The 15,485-nt window shown below is 39.1% G+C and overlaps 1 protein-coding gene across 2 annotated transcripts in view; it reads left to right on the forward strand.

The window, feature by feature from the left end:
• Positions 1-15,485, forward strand: part of szt2 (SZT2 subunit of KICSTOR complex) — a 225,559-nt gene that overhangs the window by 50,288 nt on the left and 159,786 nt on the right. For both annotated transcript variants that reach the window (XM_073477051.1, XM_073477052.1), the window contains 8 exons: positions 575-746; positions 1,372-1,464; positions 1,805-1,883; positions 5,930-6,220; positions 6,346-6,481; positions 8,324-8,440; positions 8,554-8,623; positions 10,375-10,560. In XM_073477051.1, the coding sequence (XP_073333152.1) occupies positions 575-746; positions 1,372-1,464; positions 1,805-1,883; positions 5,930-6,220; positions 6,346-6,481; positions 8,324-8,440; positions 8,554-8,623; positions 10,375-10,560 (1,144 nt within the window). The remainder of the gene's footprint in view (positions 1-574; positions 747-1,371; positions 1,465-1,804; positions 1,884-5,929; positions 6,221-6,345; positions 6,482-8,323; positions 8,441-8,553; positions 8,624-10,374; positions 10,561-15,485) is intronic.

Below are 15,485 nucleotides of genomic sequence, written 5' to 3' on the forward strand. Positions count from 1 at the left end.
ACAAAGGTCCAGTTTGGGTAGCCACAGGTTTTAAGTGCTCCCCTGATGTGCTTCTGTTCCTTCTCCTTCCCCTCTGTCTTAGTGGGCACGGTCTCAGAAATTGTGCTGTCCTGTAGCAGGCGTTTCTTCACCATCTTAACCGCTTCTTGAGTGGGAATGCCCATAAAAAAGTGAGGTGACATCATAAGAAACCATTGTTTCGTCTGGGTCCAGTATTATTTTTGTCACCTTGTTGGCAGAATCCTGTGAGTTTTTGATGTGGTGTTGAGTGTTAACGACCAAAGGAGCTAGGATACTGGCTAAGTGCTTGGATATGTTATAGGTAACTAAGTTAATGCTGCTGCTGATGGGACTGAGTGGTGTTCCGTCCTTGTGTAACTTGGGGAGTCCATAGATACATGAGATGGCTTCCCCTGGGTACAGTCTGTAATATAATGGCCTGTCAATGGCTTACTGTGTATACATATTCACTCAATGCTCTGAATTTACCGTGGTCTACAGGCAGGAATCTCATTTACAATTTAGCCAGTTTCCCATTTGCTAATTATTAATGTTGTGATATTTCTGATAATAGTATTGAAATGGAGGATGCCAGTGAAGCTGAATCTAGAAGCAAGTCCTCTGCTCCTACATCTCCACTGATCCTGGATGAGTGCAAGACACCCAAGATCCCAGAGTTCCCTCTGACACTGCTTCAGACACAGCCCAAATGTGAAGTGTATCCAGATCTGCACAAAATAATCCAGGTATTGTCTTACAGGGAAAAACATATTCATCTCCTGCTCTTAATTTAATATTTTTAAAGTTATTTCTTTGAATCATAAGCCCCACTTACACTGCCTTTTGCACCGTTATTCTGCCTCGCTGTCTGTATAAAAGTTACAGAGGCAGAATGGGGGGACAGTTTCATTCCACCTCTGATTTGACAGCGGATGTAGTAACAGAGCCTTAACAGAGTGAATCGATGACTGTGTGAAAGTGTAAGCTGGCAGGACGGGACAGGGGCGTTCTGATCCTTCACTGGATATCGCTAAACAAAAAAGTGAAATGTCCCACACTTTAACCCACAAAGCAGCATTACACCACCAATCATGTGGTAGCAGGTAGTGTCTTTGGCAACGTATGTGAGGAAAAAAATGCAGAATTTAGCCAATATATGGAAAAGTCGCCATCACCCTGTCTGTCCTACCAACTCTTTGTCCATCCAGAAAACAGCATCTGTCCCTGGCAGCGAGAGCCAGGCAGCTTTTGCGGAATCTCTGTCTTAAAAGGGCTATAGACTCTCCTTTGAATAATTGGTAATAAGCTTACAAGGTGAAACTGATGGGACATTGATGATGACATTCTAATTTAAATATAATCATTCGACAGGATAAATTCATGGAGATCGTGTCCCAATACTTCAAAACTGTGCCCTCCAATCCACACTACTTCTTCTACTGCCCATCCTCATCCAAGAAAGAGGTGAGTTGACAAAACTGTTTTACATTTTGTATTGTTTAGACTGACTGTGCTTTGCTTTCATATCTCGTAATCATTCACGATGAAAATGACTATCAGAGATTATATTGAGGAAATAAACAAACTTGAAAAAACAACAAAACACAGGAATTTGTATTTCTTTAACCAAAGAAAAATCTAATCTAAGAGATTCATAAATAATGCCTGAGGGTAATTTGTGCATGTGAAAACCAATCAAAATCATATGTGTCAGTTCTGGCTTCGAAAGAGAGAGCACTCTCACTTCCCCACCCAGCTGTTGAGTAAACTAGATGAACCTTTGCACTGTGGTTTGTCGTCTCAGGAGGACTCAGAGGACGGGGACGTAGTGAGGCGACCCAGTGAGGAGCTGGTGTCAGAAGCTGAGCCAGCTACTGAGGACGGTGAGGGTCAAGTGAAAAATCAATTTGGTTTTAACTTTTCAGTTTGGGACATCCTTCAAATATGTTGTTTAATATTGACAGTGCATTTACACAGTCAATTGAAATGTTGATGCAACAGCATTATTATGCAAAGTGCTTCACAGAGCAATGACATGTACAGAAAAAGAAAAGTTTAAGATCCAATTTCAGTGTCAGGATTTGCTGTTATTATAAAGCTTAAATCAGTTTGTTTGCGCATTGTGATAGGAGCAGCATTGGGCAGGTTGTGATTAACTTTATGTTGAATTAAGTTAAAGTTAAGTTAGTTGGGCAGACCACACCAAGAACACTAACTGTAACTAACTATAAATATGTTGCTTTAAAACTCACTTTTAACTCAAGTGGAGTCCACAACAAAATTACAAGGACATCGACAGTAGCGAACAATATCTTTGGGATCACTTTCAGAACGATCTGTTGAATGAAAGAAACACTGAAGGCCAATCAAAATCCATCTGAATTTATAATCACAATCATGTTTACAACTTATTTAACAGTTATTTATGGGGGAAAAAAATTCAGCCGAAACATTAAAAAAACAGTCTCCAACACTGATGGGGGTCTCTGGGGTCTGTCTTGTCTTTACTGATGTCCTCCTTGATGATTGCCAGGGTTAATGATGTTTACTCCAACACTCGAGTGATGTTGTTTCATTCATACCAAAAGTATTAAACTTTTGGTATGAATGAGACAGCATCTCTTGAGTTTTGGATTTTCCAAACTCTTCTCATCCCTGAAGTATTTTGTGAACCCATATCCATCTTTTTTTTAATTTTATCTTTGTTCTTGGCACAATTTACAGCAGTAACAGGCCATCAATAGCGTGGAGCGCATGCTTGGCACCACTGTATATATTTATACTTATTGTTATAGTCATCATTCTTGGTGTGGACGGCCCTGATGTCAGAAAAAGTTAAGTTAGCTTGACAGGCTAAGCGAGGTTAAGTTTGGTCAAATACAGGTTAAGAGGTTGAATTAGGTCTGGTTCAGTTAAGACAGGTTAAGTGTGGGACCAGGTAGATTAAAGTAAAAGATATCTGTGTAACTGAATATTTAGGTAGCTCAATATATGACCTTGTGCTTGGGGTCCTGGAAACACTGGGCATGTTCAACAGTTCAAACAACATTCTTTTAAATATGTGTTTATTACTTATTTAAAGTTTAACAAGAACACAGAAATAAAAACAAAACAGATATAGCACATCCGTGGTGATACCAATAACAACAGTCATATTAAAACTAAATACAAAGCAAAGCAGTTTTTTGGCAGTACAGAAAATATATATCTCTCTCTATATATAAACATACATATATACATATAAATATACACATATAAAGAATAGATACACACATAAACTGCAAAGAGACAAATATAGAGAAAATAATAATAATAATGATAAAAAAAGAGAATATACACAGTAAGGCACCTTAGAAACAACACACTAATCACACTAAATGGGAGTGGATATATTTTTCCTTATCAAGATTGCAACACCTCTTGAAGTTCGACTTGAGATGCCCATGAAGGACGAAGTACCTTCGCTGCTGTATTCTTAATGTGTGTTTCCTGTAGAAAACCAATATTAGTTTTGAGCGCACATACTTTCCCTCTCTTCAATGGACTATTAATCCTGCGTACGTTCCAGCTGATTATTTTAAAGTCGCCGTTACCTGCCTATGTGAATCAGTTAACGTAATATCTACTGCTAAGAGGAATCTGTAATATGACTGTGGCAAAACACAAGTAATAAATCCGAACAAACAGATGTGCTGAAAAAACCACCCAAAGGACAGAACAAACCCAGGAGCAGCGCTTCCATACCCCACACCTTCAGTTAAAGCCAGACGTGAAGGCCTGCCTGAGGCCAGACAGCAAGATAACTACCAGTCTCTCTCTAAACCAGGGAGACAGACTCTCCACTTCACAAATGAATAAGTAATTAAGAATAGAAAACATAACATTCAGTCCAGTCAACGTGAACATATTTTCTGGCGTCTCAGTTGTGAACATAGCTAACATGTCTCTTGATGATGCCGCTGTTGACACATGTCAAAACCAGGAACATAGTTTCTTTAACGGTCAGATGCAGCAACAGTCCCAGTCCACAGCCTCTCGGCGCAGGAACTTTTCTGCTTCAGCTGGAGTGTTAAATGTGCTGGTGTTGTTGTTAACTGTAACCACGAATCACGCTGGGTGTCTGAAGCCAAATCGTATTTTTCTGGCTCTGCACTTCTCTTTAATGTCTTGAAAAGCCTGGCGTTTCTTCATGGTAGCAGACGTGAGGTCGGGGGAAAATAAACACCGGGCGCCCCTCATATTGTAGCGGAGCCTTCTCCCTAGAGAGCCTCAGCACCGGCTCTTTAACCTCAGTTTGGCTAAAATAGCCCTCGATTTACCATCTTTAGCCGGTGCAAGGCTCCGATGGGCACGGTCCACTTCTATTAGTTTATCAAAGTGTTCATCTCCCAACAGCTTCAGAAGTAGCATAGTCACGAATTCCGTTGGCCGCCGCCTTCAGCTTTCTCCTTAGTCCCAACTATGAATGTTTTGCCAGCCTGACCAAGCCTCCAAATCTTCGAGTTTAGCTTGTTGTTGAATCCATTGAGATGCTAGGCTGTCATGCCGCCTCTCTAGCTCCTCAATTCGTTTCTCATGTGATTCGGTGGCAGCCTCGGTTGAAGACACTCGTTTGCTGAAATCAGATAGAGACGACTTAAGGCTCGAGAGAGTGTCGTTGAGCTCGTCGAACCTCTTGTCAACTGTGTTTCTCAGCGTGTTTATGGCTGCCAGACCTTCCCTATTAGTGGAGTTGGCGCTAGCATCATCGCTAGCGTTAGCATTAGCATCTCCTTGGCTCTCACCAATATCTTCTTCTCCAGAGCCCTTTTCACATCTCTTTTCTTTACCTGTCTTTTTCATTGTATTTGGTACGTTATAGCTCACTTCAAATATGTAAAAACAAAAATTAAATGTCTCAGGGTGAGGTAAAATGTGAAGTCGAGGTGGAGCTCCCCGCAAACACATCTACTCCATGCCAAAGCAAACCAGAAGCCTCTTAAACAACATCTTGATATTATTTTATCGGCTTGATACATCATGACTGGAACCCAAGCCATTTATATGTTTGCTGATATATTATCGTCCAATATTGGCCATTCATGGATATATTGCTTTGGCGTTTATGTTGTCCGATAGCGCAGATATGAATACTTTGAGACATAATGCAGAAAAGAATGCTTGGGGTAATTTAGAATGGTATAATTCCCAACTAAGGAGAGTTTCAATGATTCATTGATTAATCTAATAGTTGCCAGCTATTTCAGGAAAAAACATCAAATTCTATTATTCCAGCTTCTTTACTCATCTATGACAGTAAACGGAATATCTTTGGGTTGTGGAGAAAACAAGACATTTGAGGATGTCATCTTGTGCTTTGGGAAACACTGATAGACATTTTTCACCATTTTCTGACAGTTTATGGATCAAACAACTATTTTTGATCAATTGAAAAAATAATCAACAATGAAAATGATCATTATTTGCAGCTCTACAGTAAAGTTCACTGTTTCAGTGCTCTGATGTCATTTTAGACAATAAAGTTTGTTGTTAAATTGTGAAATATCCTTCCTCCATTACATATCCTTGTCATAAGTATTTGATAACCACATTTGAGGCATCGTTGCAAAAAATGTCTGCATCAACCGATATATCAATATCAGAAATGTTTCCTCTCAAATATCAGTATCAGTATCGTGAGGTTCTTTTTCTACTTCTATAAGGATTACTTATAAACATGATTTTGAACTGATGACATGTCCTCCTCAAAAATGTTTAAGGTCTCATAGAGTCCTGCTGTAAAACATGGTTACATTATTATTTGCTATATATCTGAGATTGCTGTTGAAAATCCCAGATAACTCTATTAGTGCTTTGCAAAATACTCCTCAGTTTATGTGATGGCCCATAGTTGAAAGACACTGAACTAAGCGAGTTGTGTTGTGTGTAGAAAACGTGTTGGGCTGCTGCATCATGATGGAGAGCGACACAGATTTAGTGGTGGAATATGAGGAGCAGCCAGGCACCAGCTTTCACACAGAGGGTGAAGACCAGTCCCTATCTGATTCCAACACCGTCAATCAGGACCAGGACTCCTTCAGCATCCTGGAGGGAGACTCTCTGCTGGAGTCTGAGGGGCCACAGCTGGACATGCCGCCGCTCTTCGTTCATGTCACATGTTCCGTCAATATGAAAAGCTGCCATGGTTCCATGCCCATACAAACACTGCCTACCTGTCTTGGTGAGTGCAGCCTTCTTTGTGTCTTTGCTTCACTTTGGGTTCTTCCCTCAATAAAGAAATCTTTTCAATTTTCTACAAGTTTTCTAATATGACCATTGAGAGTATTTCTTTTGCTGTGATTGCAGGTGAGATTATTTCCTGCCTGGAGAATGCTGAGGCCTTACAGTCAGTTGATTTGAATGAGCTCTCAGTCACATTAGATATTTTTGTTCTGACGCTACCTCTGGAGATTGAAGTCATGGCTAATTTCCATCATAACAGGTGAGTCAAAGCGTAATTTTTTCCCCACTATTTTGGAACCTGCATGGTTTTCTTCCATGTTTAAACTGGTTAGAAGTCTTCTTTCTTGTTAGCATATTGCTTGGCTGTTTCAAACACTAAGGCTGGTTGCACTAACAAGGATTCATTTAATATAGGATCTAATCAGAATTTAGTAAAACTAGGTTTAAAATGAATAAATCCAGATTTAGAATTAAGCAGAGCTCTGTTGCACTATTAAGATTCATTTTAATAGTGCAACAGAGAAAAGTTTATTTATGTAAACTGAAAGTTAAACAGAGTTTAATCAATGTGGAGATGCTACCCAAACTAAAATAGATATTTAAATAAATGAATTTGCGTGTGGACAGGACCTAACAAGTATAAAAGAGAAGAAACACTTTTGGCTGCACTGTATTTCTTAATAAAATGTCACATTGTTGCCAGTTAACTAAATAAATAGTTTAACTGTTAGTTACATCATGCTGGTTTTCAACTGTTTCAGTGTTAAGTTACTGCTGGTGAAAACCCAACATTTCCTGATTATGCTGCTTCATAATAAAAGCTTTTAAAGGAAAAAATAACAAGACTTTTATTATGAAGAATTTATAGGAAATTAAATGTGCATTTTTACTGCAATAGTGGAACTTTGTTAATGCAGATTCATCGATAATACAGCTGTCTTCTACTCAAGACAACAGCTCATTAGGTAAAGAGACAACCTGAAGCAGGAAGCCCTGTTGTCATGGAGATATAATAATAATAATAATAATAATATAAAGTCAAGCCAAGCTAGCACATGTGAAAATGTCCTATTAATGAACCAGCTGCATCTCTGTCACTGCCCTGTCTGACAGTCGGTCCAGTCTTCTGTTCCACTCCAGAACTGACTGAACTGGTATGTTGATAAAAATTCAGCAGCATCATAAAAGTCATTTGGTTTGAGTCTGTCCCTTCATTTAATTCCAGTATCCTGATTGTTATGCTCAGTTCATTTAAAAAAGACAGCCATGTTAAAAGTTAAACCTCCTCCAGTGTGAGTCTAAAGTTAATACTGGATCACAGTTTAAACTGCAGGTGCAACAGAATTAATTCAATCTAGGTTTAGAGAAAACACTAAATTGAGGTTTAAAGAGAGGTGTTAATTGAATCTTTCCTAATTTTAAACCAGTTTTAAAGTTTGGTGCAACAGAATTTTTACCTAAACCATGATTTAATCATAGTGTCAATGAATGAAATAGCCTGAAATAGAGCTAAAATTATTAACCAATCTGTCTATTATAGTTAGCTGGTTTATTTTCCAATCAAAAATGGCATTAATTTTCTGATGTGAGGACTTGTTGCTTTCCTCTGTTTTACTCCATAGTAAACTGAATATCTTTACGAGTTACGAAAGTAACTGTTGCAGCCTTAGATATGGATATGTGTGTTTTGCATGGGGCACAAGCAAACCAAGGACTTACTTGTAAAAACATTACTCCCTAGTGCAGCTTGTGGTCAAAACTCCACAGGGTACCTTCACATTTAACCCAATTTAAAGTCAAGTCATGTCATGTAGGTCATGTGGCTCATGCATGTGTAGAATTAGATTGGGTTTACTTTGGCACCATCTAGTGGTAAAATCAACAAAAACAGAATGTACATAATGTAAAAGATGTTGTCATCTCAGACAAATCCTCCACATTTTAAGTTTATAAAAGGCAGAAGACATTTCTGAAACATGAAGAAAAGTTGTCATTAAGATGTGCACCTGGACCTGATGATAATATGAATTTAAGTGTATATGTGATGACTATGAATGATGAAACCATGGTGTGGCACGTCAGATCTCCTCTTTGTGTGCAGGTACACCTCAGAGAGCAGTGTGTCCCTCAATCGTTCACCTGGACAGCCCTCCTCCTATCGCTCTGATGAGGAGCTGATGGCAATGTTGGATAGTCTGAGGGGAGCCGGTGTTGATGGGTGAGTTTGTTCAACACATAAGCTTGTTCCAGAGGACAATACAGAGCTGATCTTTCTCAGATTGATACTGAATCTCTTTTTGTTTGTCTGATACGTGTCTTGTCTCCAATCAGGGTCTCTGGTGATCCCTTATCCAAACTGCCAGATCCTCAAAGGTTAGCAATTCTGGCTACAATGGATAAGGTGAGTCTTATAAATGTTTGCTATCCAAGCAGCAGCACAACAATACAATACAATACAACAACTAATAAATACAACATCTTGAAGAGAGTGCCTTCACTTTTTAGCTTTCCCCAAATACGCAGTAAACCCCATGCCAGTATGGGCATTCACACAATTCACAAGTTCTGGAAATTTACATGTTTTTCCCTAGATATATTTATTCAACCCAGTGGTGTGTAGTGCCTTTGGAAATGTGCATTCTCTGAACAGTGGTTTTTCATTTTTTTAATCAAATTACAAAACAAGAAATTTGGAAAACTGACCCGTCCTCTAGCAACACCACCAGGCCTTGATTCTACCTGTACACAAGAAGTAATCAAACTATCAGGTTACCATGAACTGTACTGAGCTGAATCATGCTTCCAGTAGATCCCCTATGGGTCCTTTTTAAAGTTTCAGTTTGAGGGGAAAGAATTCAAGGCCTTGAAAGTTTTTGAAAATAGAAATAAATTGACATTGGTCATTGAAAGTGCAAATGTATTTTGTCCAAGCATATAAATTGAAGTTCTTTTGATAGTTTTTTAATGTTTAATGTTAGTAAATAGGCTGTGTTGTGCTGTCTGCATTTGCTCCTCCTGCAGTTGCATCATTGTTTCCCGCACCACCTACCTCCAATATGTGAAGCTGTATTTTTAAGCTGGTGCTAATGAAATAAAAAAGCTGTTACTTAGTTCTTCGACTCATAAGTGAGTTTCTGTCTCTATCACTCAATGTACACCATAAATTGTTTTGCTGTGCTGTGTTAGAGAAGACTGCCATCACTGTAATACAGCACAAATAAGAAGTGTTAACACACACAAGCCTTTCTCTCTTCTTAATTGTTGTCTGTGTGGTTTTCATTAAAATTCTTGGTGTTGTAACAGTTGGAGTTTGATCCATGTCCTATACTATGGTGTTTGGGTCCTTGAATTAGACAGAATAGGGTCAGGAAAGACTATGAAATATTGAATTTGATGTTTCAACAAGTGGGAACATTTAAGTGGTTAAGAAACACTTCTCATTTTAATACTGATGCCTCTATATAACCTACATAAGCAAATGAGACCATCAGTGAGAAGATTGGCTATTTTTACATAGTTGTTGTTTTTATTCTTAATGCCTGTAGCCAGGTTAGATAAGTCATACAATTAAAATGATTTTAAGCTATATTTTATGAATTGAGGTGTCTCACGGCCTGAGGAAAGAAGCTGCTCTGTAGTCTGGTGGTTCGACAATAAAACAAACTTTACTTTGTTTCACCATTGTCATATTACAGTTATTAATCCTATATAGTCACAACCTTACATGACCTCATTGCCATGCATCCTGCAAACCGCTGGATGCATGGCAACAAATGTTTACTGTAGAAGATCTTTACCACATGAGACAGTGGTGCCTTTACAGCTTTTGTCCACAGGGGCCATGAGAATCAACAAAAAACCTGAATCCTGGAAATAAGGCCATATTTTTTTTAATGTATTATGATATAATTGGTTAGTGACCTCATTTATGTACACAAATGGATGAGCCCTTTGACCAACCTTGGCACACATGTTAGCCTCGCTGTTAATAGGATTGTTAGAATATAAAAATCATCAATCAAGGTTTTTTCGAACACTTTTTCTAACAATTTACATTTAAATGCATCTTTGTGTGTGTGTGTGTGTGTGTGTGTGTGTGTGTGTGTGTGTGTGTGTGTGTGCGTGTGCGCGTGCGTGCGTGCGTGCTTTCAGATCCGCTGGCTGCTGGAGGATGAGATTGTTTCTGCTCTGCGTCACTCTCGGGTCATCAGCTCGGCCACACTGCAGAAAGTAGCAGAGCATGTTGTGCGCTCTAGTGGTCAACCGCACTGTCACTGTGAAGATGTCCCGCTGCAGTTTGTCTTCGGGCCTGAGCAGTCTCTGGAAAAATTCAAAGAGGCAAGGAAGCACACGTGCATCTCTCTCTCTCTCTCTCTCTCTCTCTCTCTCTTTCTCTCTTTCTCTCTCTCAGTTTCATACATGGTATTAATTTTAATCTTTCAACAGTAATACTGTTTTCACTCACTTCTCAATTCCATATGCTTCTATGAGTGATGTTGATAGGTTTTCAGTATAGTGAGTCCTCTGGACCCAGAGGTGGTCATTTGAGTTGGTCCCAGGGAAATTCAGTGGGTCCCCAATAAAATCTGTGATGTGTAACAAATTGTAGTGTTAAACTTGTGTTTAGTGTTCTGTGGTTATAATCCTGTTTATATTAATGTATGTTGACATTTTTTTAATTAATTAATTCAACCTTTGTTTAAATCTCAAAAAAATCATTATCATTATGCTCTCGACATCATTTTCATTGAAAAAATGTGATAACAAACAGAAACAACGAACATAATCACCGAGCGAATAAACAGAATGGGTACATAAAAATGATGACAGATGAGAAGCAATATGACAGAATACAAACAAATGTAAAAAAAGTGCTGAAAATGATAAGAAACTGCATCAAACGAACATGACAGAACACAAATAAAACGGGCACATAAAAGATAAATAGCAGACAACCATCCAGGACAGCACGTACTTAAAAACAGTTACATTCAAATGCTGAGTAGTTTGAAATCTACTGACCTCCAGGTATAACTGCGTGAAGTTTAAATGTACATTGTAAAAAGGTGTATGGAGCACTGAAACTGAAAGCAGTTCTCCCAAATTTAGTGTTAACCGGGGAACTTGGAGCATTATACAATCACTAGAGCATATTGAATTGTGACTCTGCGAGCAGCTTCATAAAGAGCTGATATATGGTGGCATGTTGCCCTTCAAGGCTATAAACACAAACAGAAACCAATGGCTATCACGTCTTACTGTTAAAGGTGCCCATCCAACTTTTTCATATAGAAGACAATGATGAGTGGAATAACAGTCACCAGTAATGAATCTGAATCTGTAAGAGTGGAGACAGAGGCATGTCTATAGATAACATCACCGTAATCCAGGACAGATAAAAAGACAGCGTCAGTGAACCGTTTCCTACAGAACATAGAGAAAGTAGTTCTGTTTCTGTATAAATAACCAATTCTTTGTCTTAGCTTGCTAACAAGTGTGTTAATATGCAATTTAAATGTGAGTTTCTGATCCAACCAGATACCCAAATATCTGTATTCAGAAACCCTTTCAACACTGTGTCCTGTTAGAGTGGTAACATGCAGACCAATGTCTGTGATATCTCTGGCTCTTGAGAATATCATGAATTTAGTTTTGTTTGCATTGAGGGCTAATTTCAGGTTAAAAAGAGAATCTTGCAGTTTGTCAAAAGCTTGCTAGAAAATTGTCATGGCTTTATGTGCAGTTTTAGCACTGGACTGTATCATCAACATTAAGATGGGCGTTACAGTTTGTTATAGAGGATGTAATATAGTTAATATAGATTGTGAATAAGACAGGACCCAGTATTGAACCTTGCAGAACCCCTTTAGACAATGGCAAAAACACGGATCATTTCCTACAGTCACACATTGTTGTCTATGAGACAGGTAGTCCTTGAACCAATTACAATTAAAACCAACACTTAACCTCTGTATGAGCAAAGCATGGTCAACGGTATCAAAAGCTTTTGTTAGATCCACAGAGAGGGCAGCACAGTATTTCCCTTTATCAACAGCAGATATAATATCATTAGTAACTGAGGTGATAGCAGTAGCAGTACTATGCTTAGCTCTGAAACCAGACTGCTGAGGACTCAACACAGGATATATTGAGTGGAATGATTTGAGCTGATTGTTGACTAATGATTACAGGACTTTAGCAAGACAAGGCAGGTTAGAAATTGGTGGATAGTTGTTAATATCAGCTTCATCACCATCTTTATGCAGTGGGACAACATGTGCAGTTTTTCAGATCTTAGAGATAACCCCAGAAGAAATGGATAGATTACAAAGATAAGTAATTTCATCAGAAATGAATGGAGCACAGAGCTTTAAAAAACATGGGTCTAGTTTATCCTCCCCAGTTGCTTTCCTTATATCTACATCTTGAAGTGCCTCCTTAACAATAGAGGAAGTTGCAGTGTAAACAGAGAGGTATGGTTTGAGGAGGGCTCATGAGGCAGCAGCTGACTGTTAACAGCAGAGTACACCGTGTCAAACTGATCTCCAGTAGCAGTATTTGTTAAAAGCATCAAGAATATCTGATGGGTTATCTATTTGGCAATTATTAAATCTTATACTAGAAGGAAAAGACATATGTTTTTATTTTTATTTACTGCTTTCCAAAATTTGGATGGGTTTGTACAAGAGCTGGAGATTAATTCTATGTGATTTTTGGCCTTTGTTTTTCTTAATGAAGATATGCATTTATAGGGATGTCCCGATCAGGTTTTTTTTACCCCGATCCCAGATCCGAGTCATTTAATATTTAGTATCTGCCTATACCGAGTACAGATCCGATACTTAGCCCTAACCAATATTTCCCTAGAGCTGCATTAAGAAAAAAATTACCTGCATCCAAGCTGTTCCTTAATACGTTTTTTTATTTTGTTGAAACAAAGTAAATACTTTAATATGGCTCTTTCATATTCTGCATATCCTATCGTTTCTAAAAAATGTCTAAGCAATGACATGGGGCAAACATCAGAACTCCAAATGTCTGTCGTAAAGCTAATAGTAGTCACTTCCGGTAAATCACCTCATAGGTGGTCACGAACTTTGTTGTACATCTCCGGTAAGGCGGTATCCTAGATGGTAGGGCATACCAGGGATTCAAAAACTCCAGAAGACGGCGAAAACTCTGATTCTCTACCACGGAGATGGGCTGGTTATCCAGAGCGATGAAGTCAGTGACCTTCTCTGTAATATTTTTGGCCATGTCGCTGTCTCAAGGACATTTCTCTTTCCTTTTGAAAGTATCCGTGAGTGTTTGTTGCTTCGGTGCCTTTGCCTGTATTGCTTGAGTGAACTCGTTGTATTCCTTTGAGTGTTTGTTTTTTATGTGCCGTATCAAATTTGTAGTATTAAATGCAGCTCTTTTGTTACCCCCTCGCGAAACGGTCATATTGCAGATGTTACATGTCGCCGTTGGACTGCTTTCGCTTTCTAATTTAAAATATTTCCACACTGCAGGCATTTTATCCACAGGGTTGCCAGAGTAACGTTACGCGCACGTCTGCGTTCTGCCATAAATTATGCTCTGTTTACGACAGCTGACGTAATAATAATCGGGCTTGGGTCCACATTCAAAATTGCCGATCCTGATCAGTGAAACAATGACCATATCGGCCCCGATCCCAATCCCGCAGATCGGCTCAGGACATCCCTATGCATTTATTTCTGAGTTTTCTAAAAGTTAACCAGTGGGCTTCCTCACCAGTACGCCTTGTTAAAGCTCAGGCGTTTGTCCCTGCATTGAGCATCATTGGTAGTTCTGAGCTGAACCAGAGGTTTGATCTATCTTTAACCCTGAGCTTTTGAAGGGTGCATGTTTATCAATAATGGGAACTAAAGAGTCGGTGAAATGTTCAAGAGCCTGTTCTACATCCAGTAATTCAGTAGTATACTGTATATTACTGTTAGCAATGTCGGTTAAAAACGCCTGTTCATTAAAATGTTTTAGATTTCTTTTGATAAAAAATTCTTGACATTGATGTTGACTTTGAGGGATCTTTCAAATTAGGTCTGGTCGGCTCATCGATCAGCTGTGCCAGATTGAGATTGTCACATATCTCTTTTAGACAGTTTGAATCATTTGTTAACCAGTTTAGGTTAAAATCACATAGAACCAGCATTTACATCAGTTACAGTACTGAGCAAGTAAGTCTGCTAAATTATCAGTTGCACTGGAGATAGCTGAGGGTGGTCTGTATACACCAACAACAATGATTACAATATTACAAGATAAGTTAATTTTCAGAGCAATAAATTCAAAGGAATGAGGTATAGTGACAACATATAAAACGGTGACGGATAAACCTGATACCTGCTGTATTGTAGGCAGCTGGACTTGTTTCAGTTTGTTGAAGACGGTTCACCTCTCATCCAAGAGGCTTCTTCAGTTCTAACTAACTGGAGGGGAGTTGCAGGCTTTTAAACCCTGTGTGGGAGTGTCCTTACAGAGTCGTTAGGGACACGTGTGAGCTCTGAGTTTCAGAGTCGTTAGGGCTACTAGTGGGTCGTTGGTCAAACCGGCCTTCATGTGGGTTGTTAGGGCTAGGTGAGCCCAGGTGTGAATGGTTGTTAAGCTGTCTGGGTAGAGAACTCGGTACTGCATTGTAGGTGGGTGATAAGTAATTTCTTAGGCCACCTCCTCTGTTCAAAGACGGTCGTTCCAGTTTGACATAGATGGATTCTTTTACTCCTCTTTCAAACCATCTGTCCTCTCTGGCCAAGATGTTTAGATTGTTGTCCTCAAAGGAATGTTTTTTTTCCTTCAGATATAAGTGGACAGCAGAGTCTTGACCTGAGGAGTTGGCCCTCCTGTGTTGTGCCATTCGTTTATGGAGAGGTTGTTTTGTCTCCCCAATGTACAAATCTGTGCAGTCCTGGCTGCAGTGAAGAGCATAAACTACATTACTCTGTTTATGCCTGGGTGTTTTGTCCTTAGGATGGATTTTTCTGCCTCAGTGTGTTGGTAGGTTTAAAGTGAACTGGGATATGATGTTTATTGAAGATCCTCCTGAGTTTCTCAGATGTTCCTGCGACATAGGGAATGATGATGTTGTTACGTTTTTCTGTCTCTTCCTCTCTGTCTGCTCTGGATATTTTAGAGGTTTTGACAAAGGTCCAGTTTGGGTAGCCACAGGTTTTAAGTGCTCCCCTGATGTGCTTCTGTTCCTTCTCCTTCCCCTCTGTCTTAGTGGGCACGGTCTCAGCCTGATG

The sequence above is a fragment of the Pagrus major genome, chromosome 11, assembly GCF_040436345.1.
Source record: "Pagrus major chromosome 11, Pma_NU_1.0".
Lineage (NCBI taxonomy): Eukaryota > Metazoa > Chordata > Actinopteri > Spariformes > Sparidae > Pagrus > Pagrus major.